Genomic DNA, 19,378 nt, shown 5'->3' with positions numbered 1-19,378 from the left:
TTCTTTTCTCCAACAAGTCTTCCAAAAGTCTTAAAAAGAACATATTTATTTAGGAAGAGAAAGAGAGAAAAGAGAAGCAATTGCTCCATACCAATACTGTAATATTTATTTCAAAAAATTAAACAAGAAAAAATGAATCAAAATCTTTGGTTGGAGTAATTACAATTTCTATCCTCCCTGTCTTAGGGTTTTGTCCTCTACGTTTTGGGTTCCAGATACTATATTTCATATCTAAAATAAGAGAATGGTGAGAGACAGATTTTGCAGTCGATAATCAGAACATAAAAACTTGTTACAGACATAGCTGGTTTAGGAAACACAATCACGATCCGACTAATAAGCATAGCGGGATTGACTAATAACCGTAGATCGGGTTTCTCCCAACACATTTACTAACAGAAATGGTTTGGACTTTGGAGAGACTGGGGCCGTTCCAAAGCCACCCCATTTACATCTGTATAAATGATGTTATGGAAATTCCAAAGGTGCCGTGGAACTTAGCCTACATGGGCGCCTTTAGTATTTAGGAGACACCCATAGAAAAGTTGGACAACCACCAAAATGGTCCTCCTTTGCAGCTATAGGGTCTACAGAGCTTAGATTCATGGATCATGGCTGTTAACAGTAAAATTAGACAATCAGACGTACAAAACTTTATACTAAACTCGTGGCAAGGAGCTTTTTTTTTTGGTCAAGTAAGTTTTCGAATAAAATGGAATATGAGTACATAGTAAAAGAAAAGAACAATTGATATTTACAGATGAAACGAAAGAAATATCTGTTACAGGTAGAATCCATCCTTGTGAGCCCATGAAGAAACTATTTGCATTGTTCTGAAGTGGAAGAAGCTATATATCGACCGTGTTACAATTTGATGTTTACAAAAGAATTTCAGTTAACAACTATGGGCAAAGAAAATCCAACAGAGATTAGAAGACATACTTGTGCTGCTCTTTAGGATATGAATACAAGAATAGACAAACGATCTTTGTTATTTTGTGTCTTCATGAGATTAAAAAGACATACTTGTGGCTGCTCTTTAGGATATGAATACGAGAATAGACGAATGATCTTTGTTATTTTGTGCCTTCATGAGACGATCAAGAGATTATTCTCATGACCGTTATTGTTTACAATAGGTCGTAAAGGATCAATCTTCCATACACCGTCGACGATAAACTTGATCTGTTTATCACAACAGTTTTCAGCTTCCGGTTATTAATTGCTAACCATATAGAAATACGACTAATAACATAAGTGATAGGATCACAGTGAGTTGTGATTACCTCATAACGACCAGGATAAAGCTTTAGGCTCAAAGAAAAGATACCTGAACTCGATCTCTCCATCACTCTCTGCATTTCACAGACAAGGGAAACAGAGTAGCATTTTAAGAGTTTATTTAGCTAAATTAGAAACGCCATGTCTTTGGTATAACGGATCCTAGTTAAGAACATGGCCACAAGGGAAAAAGATTTAGCATTAGTGATCGAGTAACTAAATATGCCTTTGAGAATCAGATGCTGAAAGGGTGCAGATACACATGAGCACGATGGCTCATATGCATCACACTTAGTCCCACATTGATTAGGAAGTGCCCTTCCAGACCTTGGGTATAAGATAACACCTTGTTTGGTTACTCTTCTTGGGGGTTTGGCTCCTAGGCTGGTCAAGTAGAACTGGCTGTGGTGGTCTAGAGCAGTTCAATTAGAGAAAACACGGCTATATCGAGGCAGATGTTGAACGATAACTAAACAATACATTTTTGAAAATCGGATGCATAAAGGATGCATGAGCATGTGAACTGAAGGGCTGTCTGTTTCCCTTCCAAACCTTGGATATTAGCCACATTCGCTACACCTAGTTGAGGGCTTGGCTCCTAGGATGGTCAAGTATAGGATGGCCAAGAAAGCTCATGTACCAACTGGGCTGAGTGGCCATTGGTGGGGTGTCAAATCGAGGATGAACTACAACATTTAAGTTGTATATGGAGGAAATGAAAGCTGTATGAATACCTGGCTGGTCCATCCATCAAAAGATCCAGTTAGAAGAACCACTGAAGCTGAACCAGGCCAAACAACTGATGCAGTTCGGAGAATGTTGAGAGCCCTTCGAGCATCATTAATCCTCTTCTGTTTCACTACCGTCATCTTTTGTGCTTCTCTGCAAAAGGAAATATATATTGTCAGTTCATAATGAGAAATTCAGGGATAAAATTATATATGCCATCACTTAGATATTATCCATACATGATCGCCAGACCCATCTTGCCCTCTAATACAGCCAACTTTGCACGTGTCGATCGCAATTTATCTCGAGCATTCATTATTTCAGTCTCTTGATACTCCCATGTATCAGAAAGTTCGTGCAACTTCTCTGGTGAACTTCCACTGTCCTGGTGAAGAAAATAAAAATGTTTTATCAAGTACAACATAACTCTGAGGAATTTTCATAAGCAGTTTCATATCAGATCAAATAAACGAGAAAAATAAAAGTTGATTTTTATGGCAAGGATCTGTAGGAAACGAAGAAGTTGTTCGCAATGCTTGCCTTATGAGACACAACAATGTCGGTTGATTTAGTTCTTAACTGTAGTACTCGTAAAGCAGAAGATAGCTCCAACTCAAGGTGCTGAAGACGAGACTCAATCTGATTTCCACCAATGTTATTATCACTAGAGCTCCTTACATTTCGTGTTCCATTTACAATATCTATTACCGTGACAGCATCACTCCTCAAAGGCTTACCATTTTCATCAGCTGTATGACATATAGAATGTGAGAAGAGCTTAGTTGATGAAGTAATTGAACCTAAATTTGATACGAAAAAATGGGTAACTTCAAATTCACATTCCGCATAATCCTCATTTTGGGTATTCCATGCACCATTAATATCTGATTTAAGTGAGTTTCTCGTGCCATTAATGTCAGACCAAGACCGATTCCATGAACCCGTACCCTCGTAATCACTAAATCTATCTTTACTAAGACTCTTTTCTCCCTGAATCGAGCTGTTCCTTCTTTCATAATCGGAAGCTGTCAAATACAAGTTTTAAGTATATGCAAATTATTTACCAACTGGAGGTTAAATCGATGAAATGTCATAAGCGGAAGTTGTTCTTTCTTTCTTTCACAATCGAAAAACTTACGGTTCTGTAAAACAATTTATAGCAATTATTGATATAACCATAGCTTTTCTGTTCATTAGAAATATGATAAGAACATCACCCTCAAATCTCAATGAATAGAACCGCCAATAATGAAATTAGAGATATGAGAATCCATCTCTTGAATGAATGAATTAAAGTGGGTACCAGTTAATAACATATAGTTCAACCAGAGAACCCTAAGCCACAAACAGTACTAATCTAGTTTGGGAACAAAAAGTATTCTAAAAATGGAAACCAACCCAAAAGTAATCCTATAAAGAATCATATAATATAATAGTAATAAATCAGTGACAAGCAAAGTTTCAATTAAGAGATAAACTTACCCATTGAGAGTCCAAATGACTGAAGCCTTTCTTTCTCTAATCTACTCAAGATGCCCTCAATCCCACCACCACCACCACCACCACAATCATCATCATCATTATCAGTTTCATCTTCTATTCGCCTGTGAAACAAAGATAGAATCAAATAAGTTGCACCCCAAGAAAGATTTGCCCTAAAAATTAAACAAGAAATGAAGCAAATGCCCTCACATTGGTCTGCCAGAAGTACCAGCTGCTTCAATTCCTTCACAAGAATCACTTTCTCCACCACTATCATCACTTTGCAAGAAATCAAAAGCAAAATCAAATCTTGAATCCGAACCCTGAAACTCATTTTCTTGAATAGGGTTATCATCATCATCATCAAAATCCCAACCTAAAGAAAGCCAACCACGAGTTTTCTCAATAGCATCAACTAAATCACTCCTTCCAGCTTCAATCAAATCTTTCTTTTTAGGAAAAACATAAGGGTTTTCTGAATTCCGCATGAATTCTAAAATTTCTCTTTCTAAATCTGGATCTCCTTCTTCACTCTCCCAACCCTTACTCCTCCTAATCCGAAGAAACCCAGAACCAGAACAAAACCCTCTTTGAAGCAAAACAAATGGATACCCAAAATAAGAAAACCCTAAAAAACTAGTTGGTTTCAATACAAGAAGATCAATAGAGAGAGAAAGATGGTTTCTTGGATAAATGAACCGATGAGAGAGAAAGGAAGAAGAATTTGGTGGACATGAATGAGAAGAAGAAGAAAAGAGGAGAAAGTGATTGGGAGAAGGTCTGATTAATGAAACCATTTTTGGTACATTTCTTCTTCTTCTTCTTCAAAATTGGGGAACTGAATTTTTTTCTCGAAACCCAGAAGACGAAAACAAAAGAAGATTCTAAAATTGTTTAGAACGAGATAGAGAAGGCAAGTAACGAACAAAACTTAAAGAGTTAATTCCTATATGGCCCCCTACTTTGTGACCAGCTTCCTTTATGGCCCCCAAATTTTTGTAAATTCAAATATGACCCCCTATTTTCATTGAAATGTCATAACTACCCTTCCCATTAATATATTTTCAAAATAAAATTAAAAACAAAAACCTAAATTCCACCTCACTTCCCTCTCCACCACTCATCTCTCTCCACGTCACCTATCTCTCCAACTCACCTCTCTCTCTCTCTCCAAGTCAGCACTCTCATGACTTCAAACTTAAAATTTTTTTTTTGTGTTTTTGAGGCAGGGGTCCAAAAAGTGGGGGGTTAAATGAAAAAAAATCCTAAGTTGCCTAAAAATGAGGGGCAGGTCCTAATGTCAGGGAAAATATTTGTTTACCTTTTTTTTTTTTATTTTCTTCCTTTATTGCCCCTCGACTTGACCCAGCCCTTCTCTCTCCCACGTTTTTTGAGGGATCATTAAATTCCCGTCCCTATCTCACAGGCAACGTCACTTCCCTCCTCCATATCTCGCGCCATCTGCTTCTTCCTTCTTTCCTTTTCTTTCTCTCTCTAAATTATCCTCCATTAAAGCTTAGTTTTCCCCCCATTTAGCCAATTTTTTTGGCGAAATTTTTGGGATCCCGCTCTTTCTCTATTTGATCAGTTTCAAAATCTTTAAAAAGTTTTCAAATTTCATCTTCCAACCTATTTATACCACCCACTGTCTTAATATCTTCCAACCAGAATCTGCTCTTATCTTCCAACCTTTTCCGGTAATTCCTCTTAAATGAGCAAATCCTATTTGTCTTCAATGATAGACTTTAAGGAAGCTGAATATTCCATTTGTTCTTTTAAGGAAGATGATAATGCCTTTTAAGGAAGAGGATAATGCCTTTTGTAAATGAAACTTTGACATTCCAAAATGACAGACAAAGTGAAAGGAATATTTTTCTATTCTGTACATTATATTTTCATACCTTAAAAGGCATTATCATCTTCATTTTTCATACCTTCTTCATCTTTCATACCTTCTTCATACCTTCTTCTTTTTTCTTTTCCCTCCAGTATACAATGGATATTGAAGGAATGCTTTCTGGGGACATTGTTGCACGACGTCCTCTCTGGTGAAACAAACTTCAACTTAGTTGTAACAGTATACAATGGATATTTTGTTTTTTCTTTTCTGTAAATTATCGTTTCATACCTTCTTTCTTTTCTCTCTCTATCCAGGTTGGATCGTGATTTTTTCGGCTATACTTCATCTACTTCTGCTGCAACATCATCAGAAATGACGAACCACAATCAAGCATCTAATAAGTAAGTCCAAAACTAACTTGAACTTTACTGTTTCGTTATTGTTTTACTTAAAAACAATAAATTGGTGAGTACACTTTTTAATTTACTGAAATCCAAACTCTGCTCAGTACATATTTTCATTTACCAGGAACAAAACTGTTTCCTTACCTAATAATAATTTACCTGTGCCATTTATATGAACCAGTAACAAATGTCTAATAAGTATGTGTGGAAGTCATTACATATTGTTGATTGTTGTGTACTTATAACCAGCTCTTACTTTACGGTAAATCCAATAGTTTTATGGTTCAGTATACATGAATACTTCAAATTTTGGTTAGTACATATTTATGTTTACCGTAAACAAGAATATGTTCAGTAAATATTTATGTTTACCGAAAACAAAACTGTTTCCTTTCCTAAATTAAATTCAGATGTCAATGATATGTTTGTTTTGTGCAGTCTCCCACTGGATTTTTCAAGAAATTCCTCTCTCTTGGTTGAGGATGCATGTAATGCTATTGTCAGGGCTGAACCTCTAAGGTCTGCTAGCTGGCCTGAGGTGTTTACACATTTAGGGCAGGAATTCCCTGGAGGCGCCAACGCCTTTCGAAATGCACTTGGACGTTATTCAATAAAGCACGGGTACAATTTTAATTATTTGAAGAATGATCTTGATCGTATTACTTGCGTATGCAAATCCCCAAAATGTTCTTGGACCATTCACGCTGTGGCTCCTCTGAAGTCCAGGTCAATGTTTGTTCTAAAAGCTTACAACCCTGTGCACACATGCCAAGATTTTATAATGTCAGATAATAAGCCAAGATTATCAACCGAAAGTGTTAGCTTATTAATAGTCGATGACATTAGGGAGAATCCGACCAAAAGTACTAAAGACATTGTCAGATCTTTCAAGAAAGACTATGGAATTGAACTCAGCTACTACTATTCATATAAGGCTCGAAACAGGAGTATTTCTTTGGCCTATGGGGAGGAAGCTGATTCTTATGCCAAACTCAATTGGTATGTTGATGCCCTATCCCGTTCTAACCCTAATAGTTTAATTGATCTTCAAGTTGATAAAGATTCCCACCGTTTTGTTCGAATATTTATTGCTCTTGGAGCATGCATCCAAGGTTTCAAGCACTGTCGCCCATTGATATTTGTTGATGGTACTTTTGCGAAAACGAAATACAATGGGTGCATTCTTGCAGCTGTAGCCAAGAATGGCAATGATGGTAAGTATTTTACCAATATTTTCCTTCCGGTACACAATTTTATTTACTGGTTTTTTTTTTATTTCCTGTTCTAACTACTGCCATATGTACTTTGCAGGTTTTTTTGTTATCGCCTATGCTGTCGTTGACGTAGAAAATGATCTAAACTGGGCCTGGTTTTTTTGTAACTTGGCGAAAATGGTTGATAATAGTGAGTCTTTGACTTTTATGTCGGACAGGCACAATGGTATTATAAATGCAGTTTCCAACATTTTCCCAACCGCGCACCATTCATTCTGCGTTTGGCATCTAAGAAACAATTTGAATGTACGTGTAAAGAATGGTGCGAAGAAGTCGGACTATTTCCAATCCCTCATGTTTAAGGCGGCTAGAGCCCTTACTATATCGGATTTTCAGAAGTACACTTCTGAACTTGTAGTCATGGGTGGCAATGCTGTGGATGCATTTCTTCACTCTGTAAATCCGGAACATTGGGCTGATGTTTTCTTCCCAGGAAAAAGGTACGGTTTAATATGTTCTTCGCTCTCGGAATCCTTCAATTCGTGGATAAGGGATGAGAGAGTTCTTCCAATAACCGTAATGCTAGATATGTTGAGGATCAAAATTATGAACATGATGAATGCCAGAAGAACTGAGTCGGCAACTTGGGACTCTTTCTTGTGCCCAAAGGTCAACGAAAAAATGCAGTCTAGATTCAACGTTGCCTGTAGCTGGAAGGTAATACAATCAGGTAAATTTGTGTATGAAGTAATGTCCATGCCGAGTCACTCTGTGGACCTTGGGGCTCTTACATGCACATGTCGTAAGTGGCAAGTCCAAGGTATCCCTTGTGAGCATGCCATATTGTGTATTAAAGTGCATGGAGGTGATTCATCATCCTTTTTTGATCCCGCTGTTACAACGGATGCATACTGTAAGACTTATAGTCATTCCATAAATCCTGTCCCATCTTTCGATCAACCAACAACGTTTGAGGAAGCCAGCAAGATACTTCCTCCTTTAACCAAGAAACGTCCGGGCAGACCACGTTCTGTAAGAATTGAAAGTTCTGGTAACTTTAGAAAGAGGCAGCGGATATGCGGTAGGTGTAAGAAGCTCTCTTATCACAACCGTGCTTCGTGCAACGAAGCGATTTAGTGATTGAAATGGTTTTTATATCAGCAGCAAAAACTAGGGGCACTCTACAACTTTGAAAAGCATTTACAGTGTTGGGAGCTTTTCAAATTTTTGAAGAGAGTCACATTTTAGCCTTGTGCTGCTTTGATTTTTTTTGTATCTTTTGTCGAACTTAATGTATTTGTGTTTAAAGTCAATGTATTATCTTATATTTTGTTAGTGTGTATTGTGCTTGAACATAATGCATGATATGAAACTTTTAGTTTTATCCAGTACATTTTTCTATTTACCAGAAAGTTTAAGTTTTGTCCAGTAAATTTTTTTATTTCCCGGAAAGTTTAAGTTTTTCCAGTGTGGTGATTTTATTTTTTCTAAGTCAAGTCGAGTACATATTTTTATTTACCGGAAATTATTTTATGTTTTTAGAATATATTTTCTCCAAGGGACTTTTTCCAAGTTTTGTCTAGAACATTTTTTTATTTACCGGAAATTATTTTCTTCCCCGGGTTTTTTTGGGACAAAACTTCTAAGTTTTGTCCAGTACATGTGGATTTTCCGTAAAATTTCTAAGTTTTTTTGGGAGAAATTTCTAAGTTGTTGTGTCTAGTACAATAATAGAGTTTTGTCCAGTACATGTGGATTTTACTCAAAAACATCTTCAGTACAATTTGTTCTAAGTTGTGTTTAGTAAATTTTTTTATTTACCAGAAATATTTTGTTTTCCCGAGATTTTTTCCGAAAAATTTCTAAGTTTGGTCGAGTACATATTTTTATTTACCGGAAAGTTAAATTTTTCCCGGATTTTTGGATATTTTTTCCTAAGTTATGTCAAGTACATAATTTTGTTTACCGGAAATTTTTTGTTTTCCCGGCATATTTTATGGAAAATTATCAAGTTTTTTCGAGTGAAAACATATTTTTTTCCAATACAAATTTTCACAATAACAAAACCTTCCAAGTTTTCACAATAACAAAACTTACAAATTGTCACAATAACAAAACCTTCCAAGTTTTTTCCAGTACTTAGTAACAGTTAACAAACACAAACATAATTTTCACATAAACTATTTATGACCTTCATTTATCAACCTTCTCCATACCTCCTTTGATTCATCCAAAATTTTGAAAGTTACTTCTACCCTCTTTCTTCTTGCCTTGTCTGCATAAGTTTCCACCTGCGTGCAGGACCCCGGGAAATTGGACTGGTTGCTTATGTTGAAGATATCCTCCAACTGGAGCATTACGTACAGTCCACAGTCTGGACTGTTTGATTCAAAAATAAAATGTGAGTTTAAAGAAACTCAATAAACTCAATAACTACTAAAGTAAGGAAGCAAAATTTAGACTCACCTATCCCCTTGCTGAGGGCAGTCAACCTCCTTTACATAGGATATCTTTTTGCTCATCCTTTCTTTAGCATATTGCCCACTTCTTTTGCGCGTGCACTTCATCTTTATCAAGGTCTCTGATAGCTGCGATGCAAATTTCTTTGCATTATTGTTGCATTGCTTAGCCAAGTTAGTGTCACGCTGCAAAGAATTGTAGTGCTTCCATTGATTTTCTTCAAATTCATACACAAGCAGAGTCCAATGATGACCCTCGAATGAGTCATCAGTGTACGGCGTATTCAGTGGCGCACACAAAGTTGTAGTATGATCTTTGACGTATTGCGCTTCCAGCCGTTGATTTAAATTGGCCTCAATACTTGCCTGACTCCGCTCTTGTTTTATCAATGTCTGCAAACCATTTAAATTCAGTGACTACTATTTAAATTCAGTGACTACTATTTACTCAACAATCCGCTGATTTAAATTCAGTATTGGCCTCAATACTCCGCTGATTTAAATTCAGTGACTACTATTTACTCAACACCATTTAAAAATGAATTATATGTTTGCCAAGGAAACTTACAAAAAGCAATGAAGATAGGAAAACAACTTCTTTGTTCACATCTCGGGCGTCCTGTGCAAGGTGGTCCTCAAACCAGTCTATTATTTGCGAGTCACATCCCCGAACCATCATAAGTTCATCCAAATCTTTGCCTTTCAGGCAATGTTCTTTATCCTTGTTCCAGACTTCGAGGCTGTACATAGAATCCCATCCAGCCACACAATTATTTTCCAGAAAGATATACATTTTACTATACAAATTGTTAACCATACATTTTTTTTTTACCAGACATTTAATTATTTACCAGTTACTGAGTTATTTACCTTGTCCACCCGTATGTCATGAATTCTAGCATTAGTGATTTTTCTTTCTCCTGGACGTAGGGCCATAACCCTCCCTGTCTCCAGTTACTTATTGGTTCTTTCACTTGTTTCTTCATTGTGATCGACTCTATATCAATCACAGGGAACTTAATGGCAGCTGCAGCTCTGGATGTTTGTTTTCGGGTTCTGGGGTTATCCTTGACCCTTTTGATCAGAGATGTTGGTTTAGCAATTGACCCTTTCTGTGTCTTCGATACTACTCTTTTTGGGGGGCTCACGTGTGGTGATTTAATTTTTCTACTTGTTCCAACATGATCCAATTTTTTGGATACTTCTTCCACCGATGCTCTCCCCATTTCAGCAATATCGGCGAAATTCTCTTCAGCTGTTTGGCAAACATCATCTCCCTGCTGTGGTGGTGGAGTCCACACAATAATTTGCGTTCCCAAGTTAAGATCAAAACTTGGGAAATCATTGCTGTCATCCTTCATAATATCTGTCAAATAATGTATATTCAGAAAAATAATGTTTTTAACAAACTAGGAAACTTAAATTATTTCACCACATAAATTTGGCAACATTACCTCTCTTGGGAGGCATCTCTTTTTCAGAAGTATCCTCCACCCACCCTGCATGCTCACTAGACAAATTGATATGAACCTCATCTTCATCATCCATCTCATCATTTCCTTCTTCATCCAGCTTGGCTTTCTTTTTTTCCTCTCCCTCATTGCCTTCATCATTTAGCATGCTTATTATACTTTCTCAGAAAAAGAATAAAACTGAAAAAGAATAATATTTACTGAGAATATAAAATAAAATTGAAACTATTTCATTACCATCTTCATTGCCATCGCTATCATCTTCGTCACTGTCTTTAAGTTGATACTTATTACTCCGATCATTTTTCTTGTGCTTCCTTTCATCTTTCTCCTCTTTCTCATCTTTGTCACTTCCATCCTCGCTTCCATCTTTCTCCTTTTCATCTTCGTCACTGTCATCATCTTGTTCCTCATTATCATCTTTCTCCTCATCTTCCTCATTATCATCTTTATCATCATCTTCCTCATTATCATCTTTCTCATCATCTTCCTCATCATCTTCCTCATCATCTTCTTCTCCCTCTTCATCATCTTTTTCTCCCTCACTTTCTTCTCCTTCATCATCTTTTTCTCCCTCACTTTCTTCTCCTTCATCATCTTCTTCTCCCTCTTCATCATCTTTTTCTACACCCTTTCCCCCCTCATCTTTCTTGTCTTTCTCTTTCTCCTCTGTCTTCCCTTTCTCCTCTTTCTTCTGTTTCTCTTCTTTCTCTTTCTCTCCATCTTTTGGATCTTCCATCTTACTTTTTCCCTTACAATAACGTTTGCGTAGCTCCTCAACACCATCCGTAACCTCGATTAGGCCATCTTCTCCTCTAACCTGTTCTTCTACAGGAACTAAATAGGTTTGAAGGAGTGCCTCATATGCTTTGTAAGAATCATCCCTATCCTCGCACGCTTCTCGCAGTTTTTCTTTAAGTTCAGCATTTTCCTTTTGTAGCTGTTCAATCCTTCGAAGCAATTCAGCTACCACTTCTGTGTTCTTTGGTGCTGACAGCAACTCTTTTTCTTGATCAGTTGGGGGGTACACAAATGATTCACTGACCTGGTTTAATGTACAGTAAACCAAATTATTTACCAGGAACTAAACATTTACTAGGAAATAATTTTATTTACCAAGAACAAAACAATTTAAGGGTTCCTTTTCTATTTACCAGAACAAAACAGTTTCACATTAACACTGATCAAATGTATACCTGTTCTGCAGTAAGATTTGCAAGCTTCTGGTCAAATGTCTCATCTATATTGGTCAAAGACCACCTGACGATCCTAGGCACCTCATCCCTAAACCTCTCTTGTCGATCAAAACATGTAGTATGCTCGCAAAACCACACCTATAAAAAACATAGAGTATGAGACACATGAAGTTAAGTTTCAATTTAAATGATAAAAAACATACTCACCGGAAGTAATACTAGGCACCCTGAAGCTTTCAGTGGGTCGTTGGGATACTTATTGATGTGATCAATTAGGAATGAGTGGACCGCTGTTGGCCAACACAAAGTTTGAATTTCTTCCATTGTATGCAAGTTGAAGAGAATACGCATTGGAACCTTGTAACCTGTTAGGGGAGCAAATAAAACACTCGCACAAATATACATGATGATCAGCCTGATGACATCCATGTCATCTACCTCTCTGTTGACAGCATCTCTCAGTGCTTTGGATAATTGTGTGCATGATATCATTCCAGGGATTTCACCAAAGTACTTCATACAAAATTCTATTTCAGGCTCCTTTACTGATCGATTTTTAGGGAAGACTTCTCTCGCCTCTCTTGACAATGGCATACCTAGAATTAGGGCCACATCTTCAGGTTTCAGTTCCATTTCTTTCCCCGCCAACGTAAACCTTTCTGTCGAACTAGAATAGAGGCAGAGAATTTCAAAGATAGCCTTGTTGGGTTTGTTTATGTTATCCCAATCTATTTTGTCCTCAACAAAAGCCATCACCAGATTTTTAAATGGAGTCGCGGCTAACAACTCTTTCTGTGTAGTCGACATCTTTGGATATGTGTTCTTCATTTGTCTCCACGTATTTCGAAGGGCATACTTGTAAGCCTTCGGCACCAGTGCTGCCAGGTTTGGTGGTCTATTTTTCCGTTCACCCGTTGAGTTTCCACCTTCTGTTTTTGTTTTCTTTCCTTTTTTTTTTTGGCTGCTTTCTTCTCTCTCTGGTGCAGCTTTTCTCTTGCCTTTCCTTTCTCTAGCTGCATTGTCTTCTCTCTCGGGTGCAGCTTTTCTCTTGCCTTTCCTTTCTCTCTCTGCATTGTCTTTTACTTCTCTCTCTTGTGCAGCTTTTCTCTTTCCTTTCCTTTCTCTCTCTGCATTGTCTTTTACTTCAATGCTCTCAGTACTTTCTACCTGTAAAAAATGTAACCAGGAAAGAATGTTGTGTCACACATTACAACAAACACTTGAAATGCATGGTCATCTTTACAATAAAACAATTTACTGAACATATTACTGAACATATTTTTATTCTCATGAAGAAATCCATATCACTTGGAACAACATAATGCCAGTACAATAAAATATTTTCAAGGAACAAAACATTTTACAGTGAACAAAATTATTTACCAGGAATAAAACAACTTACGGTGCAAAATATTATTCCCATGAACACTAGACAAATCTAAATCTCAGTAAAACAAAATATTTTCAAGAAACAAATACATTTACCAGAATTTAATTTATTTACCAGGAATACTTTCAACAATAACATTTTTTTTACCAGAATATGGAACATTTACCAGAATAAAAAACATTTACCAGAAAGATTTTCAAGAACACATGATTTTTTGTTCAGTTTCATACCTTCTTCTTTCTAGGACTAGTTCTTCTAGCCAGAATGTCTGCAATCGGTCTTTCCTTTACTGATCTCTCTCTACTGGAAGTTGGTTCTATGATAGTCACACCCTTTGATTTCTTGTTCGTATCTTTACTTTTCACCATATCTGCGTCAAAGAAATGTAAGATTATACACAAATTTTATGGTTTCTAAAAACTTCTAGGGTTTCTAAAATCTTCCAGGGTTTCAAACAAACCATAAGAGATCATTTGTATAAACTTTAAAGGTTTCTAAAATATTGCGTCCCTAAAGAAAGATCAATCACCATATCTGCGTCAGAAAGTAAAGTTTTTCACAAATTTTAGGGTTTTAAAAATCTTTTATGAAAGAAACTTTTATCAAACAAGTTTAGGTGGATGAGATAGAAGTAAAACATACTTGAATCCCTTCACAAACTTGTAAGTTATTTCTCCAAACAGACTTGAATCCCTTCCTTTTCTTCAAAAAAACTTGAATCACTTTAGAAGAAAAAGTTGAAAGAGGAAGATGCAGGAGGAAGATGACGGATGAAGAAAAATTTGGAGAGAGAGTTTTCTTGAGAAGGAGCAAAGTTACCTGGGAAGAGGGACTCGGCGTGGGCAGAAGTTAATGTGGAAGTGACCGTTTGCAGGAAACGTCACTTCCGTCGCTCGATCAGTCAGAAATCGCGCCAAAAAATTCGCCAAATCCCGGTTGATTTTCAATGGCAGGGGGCGTAAATTCGACGAACTTTAGGGTTGTTTCCGTCATTTTAAATCCCGGCCTGACATTTTGGACCTCTCGTTTATTTAGGGGCAACCCTGGACGTCCAGCCCATTTTGGGCCTCATTTTGGACGTCCAGCCCAATCCCTCTTTTTTTTTTTTTTTTTCACTCACCTCTCTCTCTCTCCCTCAAGTCAGCACTTCATGAAGGTCGCCGGCCGGAAAATTTTCCGGCCGGCGACCTTCAAACTAAAAACCCTAATTGAATTCAATCATACAAATCCAACAAACACTAAAATTTAACTAAAACAAAAACCCTAACTCTAAAACCCTATAAGTTATCTCCAAACTCATTCATTCACACATAAACACAAACAGTTTACTTACTACTGAATTAACGAGGTTCATCTTCTCTCCTACCTGAAGAAGCAGGTGCACCTGATAATGAAGCTAACAAATTCAAATGTCCCTGTGCAATTGGAAAATAATTCTCAAGCCTAACACCAGAATTTTCCCCAATTTGTTGTTGATGTTGATTTTGTTGGCCAAACCTAGCTGAAATGAACGGCTGAGATGCCATTACCGGTGTGGGTAAGACCATATCAGGTGCCGCCGAAAAGCTCCAAATCTGACCATAATCCGGCCGAGCAGGTACAGCCCAAAACCCACCAGCTACGGCGGCGGCGGCGGCGGTACTTACAGCAGAAGAATCATTTTTGTCAGTATCATCGGAATCATCATCAGTTCTAATACGTTTACCACCGAGTAGAAAAGGAGTTGGACTGAGAATTTGGGGAGTGGGTTTTTGATCTAAAGAAGCAGAAATTGAATTACTTGAAGATGAACCTCTAACGGAAAGTGCAACAGCTGAGAAACTAGCCGGAGTAGTACCAGATTTGGTCTGTTCTGTTGAAGAACAGACCGTCTGTTCTTCAACAGAACAGACCAGATCTGTTGAAGAACAGGCCGATCTGGTCTGTTCTTCAACAGACCAGATTCCGGCGAAGGGAAACCCCCTTCGCCGGAATCTTTAGAGAGAGAGAGAGATGAGTGAAAAAAAAAAAAAAAAAATTTTTTTTTTTAGTTTGAAGGTCGCCGGCCGGAAAATTTTCCGGCCGGCGACCTTCATGAAGTGCTGACTTGGGGGAGAGAGAGATAGGTGAGTGAAAAAAAAAAAATATTTTTTTTTTTTTAAAAGTTTGAAGTCATGAGAGTGCTGACTTGGAGAGAGAGAGGTGAGTTGGAGAGATAGGTGACGTGGAGAGAGATGAGTGGTGGAGAGGGAAGTGAGGTGGAATTTAAGTTGTTGTTTTTAATTTTATTTTGAAAATATATTAATGGGAAGGGTAGTTATGACATTTCCATGGAAATAGGGGGTCATATTTGAATTTACAAAAATTTGGGGGTCATAAAGGAAGCTGGTCACAAAGTAGGGGGCCATATAGGAATTAACTCAAACTTAAATTCTGAAATTAAGAGGGGAACCAGTTTATTTAAAAGGAACCGGTACCCTATCCTGGGGTGAGCAAAAACGAACTAATAGGCCGAACCTGACCGATTGGTTTTTAGGCCGAACCGTGGTCGGTTCGACTCGGTTCAGCCGAAAAAACGATCAATCCAAATCGTTTGGTTTGGTTTCGAAATGGGTTTCTAGAAGCCGTCTAAACCGAACCGACCGAATCCTAAGAGTTTTATCATAATAAAATATCTATTATATAAAATAGAATGGTGAGTGTTGACCGGGACAAACTCAAAGACAAATTCAAGACAAACATTGAGATAAATCTAACCGGACGTTATCTCGTGATAAATCTTGACTCTCAATTTAACAAAGAAAATATACGCGTATAGCTCTAATTTATTGCTAATAACATTGGCTATTTTTATTTAGCCATCCATTTTGTTTCTTCTACTACATTAACTTTTTGATTTCTCACCTACCTAAAAACAAAGATAATTCCTTCACCAACTCAAAATATAACAAAAACCGTCATCTTCAATGCTATTTATTCCTATTCATCCTCTTAAATGTCTTTCCCTCTGATGTAGATTGTTGCGGAAGCGTAAAAGTAATGGAATCCACCATTATTAATAAACTAAACTAACGAAATAAAACTGATAAAATAACGATAAACAATAAACTTGATTAATAACTTGAATAATAATAAACTTGGTTGATAATATTTTCTGATCTGAATAACAAGGACAGACCTGACTTCCTTTTATAGGAACTTAGAAACTTCTAGATAGACTCAAATTAGGATTCCTAAATATCAAAGATACTCAAATATAGAAACTTCTAAACCTAGACTTAGTAGGAAATACTAAAACATGGAAACTTATAAACTCTAACCCTAATGGACTCGGCCATGAGGCCCTCTAACTAGTTCGGTCGTGAGGCCCATCTTGATGGTCTCCATCATACTCCCCGACCGAGAACGAACTTGCCCTCAAGTGAGACTCAACAATGCAATCCTTAATTCCCACTTCGAGCGAACGGTGCATTGGGGTCGAAGGACACCCACTTGGACGAAATCACTAGCTTCAATCTCATAGTGCAAAGAATCTTGCAAAAATAAATGTAGGAAAGAAACTTCCAACAAATTGCAACATCTCCCGTCATCTTTTAATTTGATGAAGAAGACCACAAACACCACATAATATTTTATGGAAGAATCAACCTTGAATTTCTTCACTTGAACGATCTTCCCACGTTCATCTTCGTGTTGCTTATAAACCAAACTCGAATATGGCTTAATCAAATCTAAACTAGAATAAACTGACCTTTTCAAGCTAAAAGAGGATAATTCACTTTGTTCTTCTTGTTCCTCCGTCATTGAGAAAATTTTATTTTTTTTGTCAAGAACTTCTTCAATACCATCGAACACGGTGACCGAAGTAACATTCGAGAACTGTCTACTGGATTCAATCTTTGTCTCCACATATGAAAAATATTCATCTAAAGGAAGAAAAACATACCTAAAGATGCTTTTCAATGTAGTCCAATCGTCGACGAATTTTTTTCCTTGATCAATGAGTCTCCATTGCATCTCGTTGAATTTTTCATAGACTCTTTTAGACAAGTGTTGTTCGATGACAAAAACCTTATCTTCGTCATGGACTTCTTGGTTTATAAACCAATCTTCCATCTGTTGAATCCAAAAATCTATATGATATTGATAATCAAACATAGGAATTTTGGAATCGACATTAATTTTGTTTTGATCTTTTCGATCAACATAGAGTTGTTGTGCATCTTTTAAAGGATCCCAACCTAAACGCGGAAGATTATTCCAACATTCAAGATGAGAAGTATTTAAAAAAAAATTATCTGTTCCCAGATTCTTAAAGCTCTGAATACCAGCTGATGTAGATTGTTGCGGAAGCGTAAAAGTAATGGAATCCACCATTATTAATAAACTAAACTAACGAAATAAAACTGATAAAATAACGATAAACAATAAACTTGATTAATAACTTGAATAATAATAAACTTGGTTGATAATATTTTCTGATCTGAATAACAAGGACAGACCTGACTTCCTTTTATAGGAACTTAGAAACTTCTAGATAGACTCAAATTAGGATTCCTAAATATCAAAGATACTCAAATATAGAAACTTCTAAACCTAGACTTAGTAGGAAATACTAAAACATGGAAACTTATAAACTCTAACCCTAATGGACTCGGCCATGAGGCCCTCTAACTAGTTCGGTCGTGAGGCCCATCTTGATGGTCTCCATCACCCTCTCTCTACAAACATGGAATATCAAAGGTTGAATACAACTTTCAACAACAAAAAAAAAGTTGAATACAAAGGGGCTACAGTTACCAAACACTTCCTCTCAAACAATTCTTTCTACAATATTTTCCATTACTCCCCCTTTCTATAAAACCCACACCTCCTATTGAGTTTTCAGTCATCATCCAAATTTGCTCTCAAGCAAGTCTCCCATATTGTTGTTATTATAAATATTGAGTTTCTCTAATCCAAGTTTATAGTGATATCTCTAGAGTAAGATTTCTTTACTTTTGTTGTATTAATAATTAATTGGTTTGTATGAATTGTTCTAACATAAAGTGATACGGTTTGTATCAATGGCTCAAGCAAAACTACTATAGTTTTGGTTATATAGATCTCGAATCCGAATTTTATTTGGTATCTGTTTTGTTTTTATGCGAAAGAAATAATTATTTTCATATTATCCTGCTCTCTGTTTTATTTTTATGCGAAAGAAATAATTATGTTCATATTATCCTGGTCACTGTTTTATTTTTATGCGAAGGAAATAATTATGTTCTTATTATCCCAACTTACTACTATAGCTCTTCCTTTCCTTCATATACCAATCTCAGTACTCGGCTACTTGTACTTGCAGGTTGTGCATCGAAGTAGGGATATTTTCTCTTAGTGAAAGGAGAGTTCATGTAACATACGAAGACTTCTATATGGCTGTGCGGAAGGTGATGAAGAAAGAAATAGAGTACATGTCATTACATATTCTATAATTAATTAGTTTCTATCACTGTGTTCTGTGTTGCATTCTATGCGTGGAAATAAGAAAAAGTTCTCAGTTTCTCTCTATATGATGTTGCGGGGTTACCCTATTTAGTAATTTGTACTCCCCAATTTATTTTAATGATTTCTAAAAGGCCAGCGCTTTGGGGAAAGCTAAATAGTTTCCGGGGTGTGAAGACTTGGTCAAAAATTGGTCAATTTTGTTTGACAATTTTATTTAGGGGGAAAGCAAAATACTTCTCCACCTCAGCTCTCTATCTCTCCACCTCACCTCACTCTCTCTCCACCTCACCTCTATCTTCTCCGATTAGGTCGCCGGCCGGAAAATTTTCCGGCCGGCGACCATTTAAAAAAAAAAATATTCCTTTTTTCACTCTCTCTAGAAACTCCGGCGAAGGGGTTTCCCTTCGCCGGAGTTCCGGTCTGTTGAAGAACTGACCGGTTC

At 36.9% G+C, this 19,378-nt stretch overlaps 3 protein-coding genes across 5 annotated transcripts; 1 reads left to right on the top strand and 2 right to left on the bottom strand.

Moving 5' to 3' along the window:
• Positions 1 to 730: 730 nt before the first annotated feature.
• LOC147547767 (5'-AMP-activated protein kinase-like protein) lies at positions 731 to 16,121 on the bottom strand. 2 transcript variants are annotated; one of them, XM_086670411.1, is made up of 9 exons: positions 15,873 to 16,121; positions 3,703 to 4,422; positions 3,493 to 3,614; positions 2,850 to 3,035; positions 2,551 to 2,759; positions 2,250 to 2,395; positions 2,016 to 2,163; positions 1,287 to 1,355; positions 731 to 1,185 (listed from the first exon to the last, which is right to left on the bottom strand). In XM_086670411.1, exons 2-9 carry the CDS (start codon positions 4,287 to 4,289, stop codon positions 1,090 to 1,092), a joined length of 1,563 nt encoding a protein of 520 aa, XP_086526537.1. In that variant the 5' UTR covers positions 4,290 to 4,422; positions 15,873 to 16,121; the 3' UTR covers positions 731 to 1,089. The 2 variants fall into 2 exon arrangements, with proteins under 2 accessions (XP_086526537.1, XP_086526538.1); XM_086670412.1 differs by lacking the exon at positions 2,850 to 3,035.
• Positions 5,705 to 8,087, top strand: LOC147547769 (protein FAR1-RELATED SEQUENCE 4-like). Its single transcript, XM_086666140.1, has 3 exons — positions 5,705 to 5,733; positions 6,175 to 6,950; positions 7,048 to 8,087. Exons 1-3 carry the CDS (start codon positions 5,705 to 5,707, stop codon positions 8,085 to 8,087), a joined length of 1,845 nt encoding a protein of 614 aa, XP_086522266.1.
• Positions 9,009 to 14,864, bottom strand: LOC147547768 (uncharacterized). 2 transcript variants are annotated; one of them, XM_086672454.1, is made up of 11 exons: positions 14,287 to 14,552; positions 14,110 to 14,164; positions 13,698 to 13,837; positions 12,285 to 13,244; positions 12,078 to 12,215; positions 11,119 to 11,926; positions 10,864 to 11,013; positions 10,280 to 10,775; positions 9,978 to 10,149; positions 9,417 to 9,802; positions 9,009 to 9,329 (listed from the first exon to the last, which is right to left on the bottom strand). In XM_086672454.1, the coding sequence occupies exons 3-11, from the start codon at positions 13,833 to 13,835 to the stop codon at positions 9,131 to 9,133; spliced, it is 3,447 nt and encodes a 1,148-aa protein (XP_086528580.1). In that variant the 5' UTR covers positions 13,836 to 13,837; positions 14,110 to 14,164; positions 14,287 to 14,552; the 3' UTR covers positions 9,009 to 9,130. The 2 variants fall into 2 exon arrangements, with proteins under 2 accessions (XP_086528580.1, XP_086528581.1); XM_086672455.1 differs by lacking the exons at positions 14,110 to 14,164; positions 14,287 to 14,552 and adding an exon at positions 14,801 to 14,864.
• Positions 16,122 to 19,378: the final 3,257 nt, after the last annotated feature.

The sequence above is a fragment of the Eschscholzia californica genome, unplaced genomic scaffold (genome assembly GCF_041429995.1).
Source record: "Eschscholzia californica isolate CP2 unplaced genomic scaffold, dmEscCali1.0.p SCAF_3, whole genome shotgun sequence".
Classification (NCBI taxonomy): domain Eukaryota; kingdom Viridiplantae; phylum Streptophyta; class Magnoliopsida; order Ranunculales; family Papaveraceae; genus Eschscholzia; species Eschscholzia californica.
Note: the sequence above shows the minus strand (reverse complement) of the source record. Positions and strands in the feature narration are given on the sequence as shown.

Coding starts and splice junctions, on each gene's coding strand:
- LOC147547767 (XM_086670411.1), bottom strand. CDS start 4,289: ATGGTTTCATTAATCAGACCTTCTCCCAATCACTTTCTCCTCTTTTCT. Junction 2,760..2,849: donor AAATGAGGATTATGCGGAAT/GTGAATTTGAAG, acceptor TATGTCATACAG/CTGATGAAAATGGTAAGCCT. Junction 1,356..2,015: donor TTGATGGATGGACCAGCCAG/GTATTCATACAG, acceptor TGTGAAATGCAG/AGAGTGATGGAGAGATCGAG.
- LOC147547768 (XM_086672455.1), bottom strand. CDS start 13,835: ATGGTGAAAAGTAAAGATACGAACAAGAAATCAAAGGGTGTGACTATC. Junction 10,150..10,279: donor ATGACATACGGGTGGACAAG/GTAAATAACTCA, acceptor TTCTATGTACAG/CCTCGAAGTCTGGAACAAGG. Junction 9,803..9,977: donor TCCTATCTTCATTGCTTTTT/GTAAGTTTCCTT, acceptor AATGGTTTGCAG/ACATTGATAAAACAAGAGCG.
- LOC147547769 (XM_086666140.1), top strand. CDS start 5,705: ATGACGAACCACAATCAAGCATCTAATAA. Junction 5,734..6,174: donor CACAATCAAGCATCTAATAA/GTAAGTCCAAAA, acceptor TGTTTTGTGCAG/TCTCCCACTGGATTTTTCAA. Junction 6,951..7,047: donor AGCCAAGAATGGCAATGATG/GTAAGTATTTTA, acceptor TGTACTTTGCAG/GTTTTTTTGTTATCGCCTAT.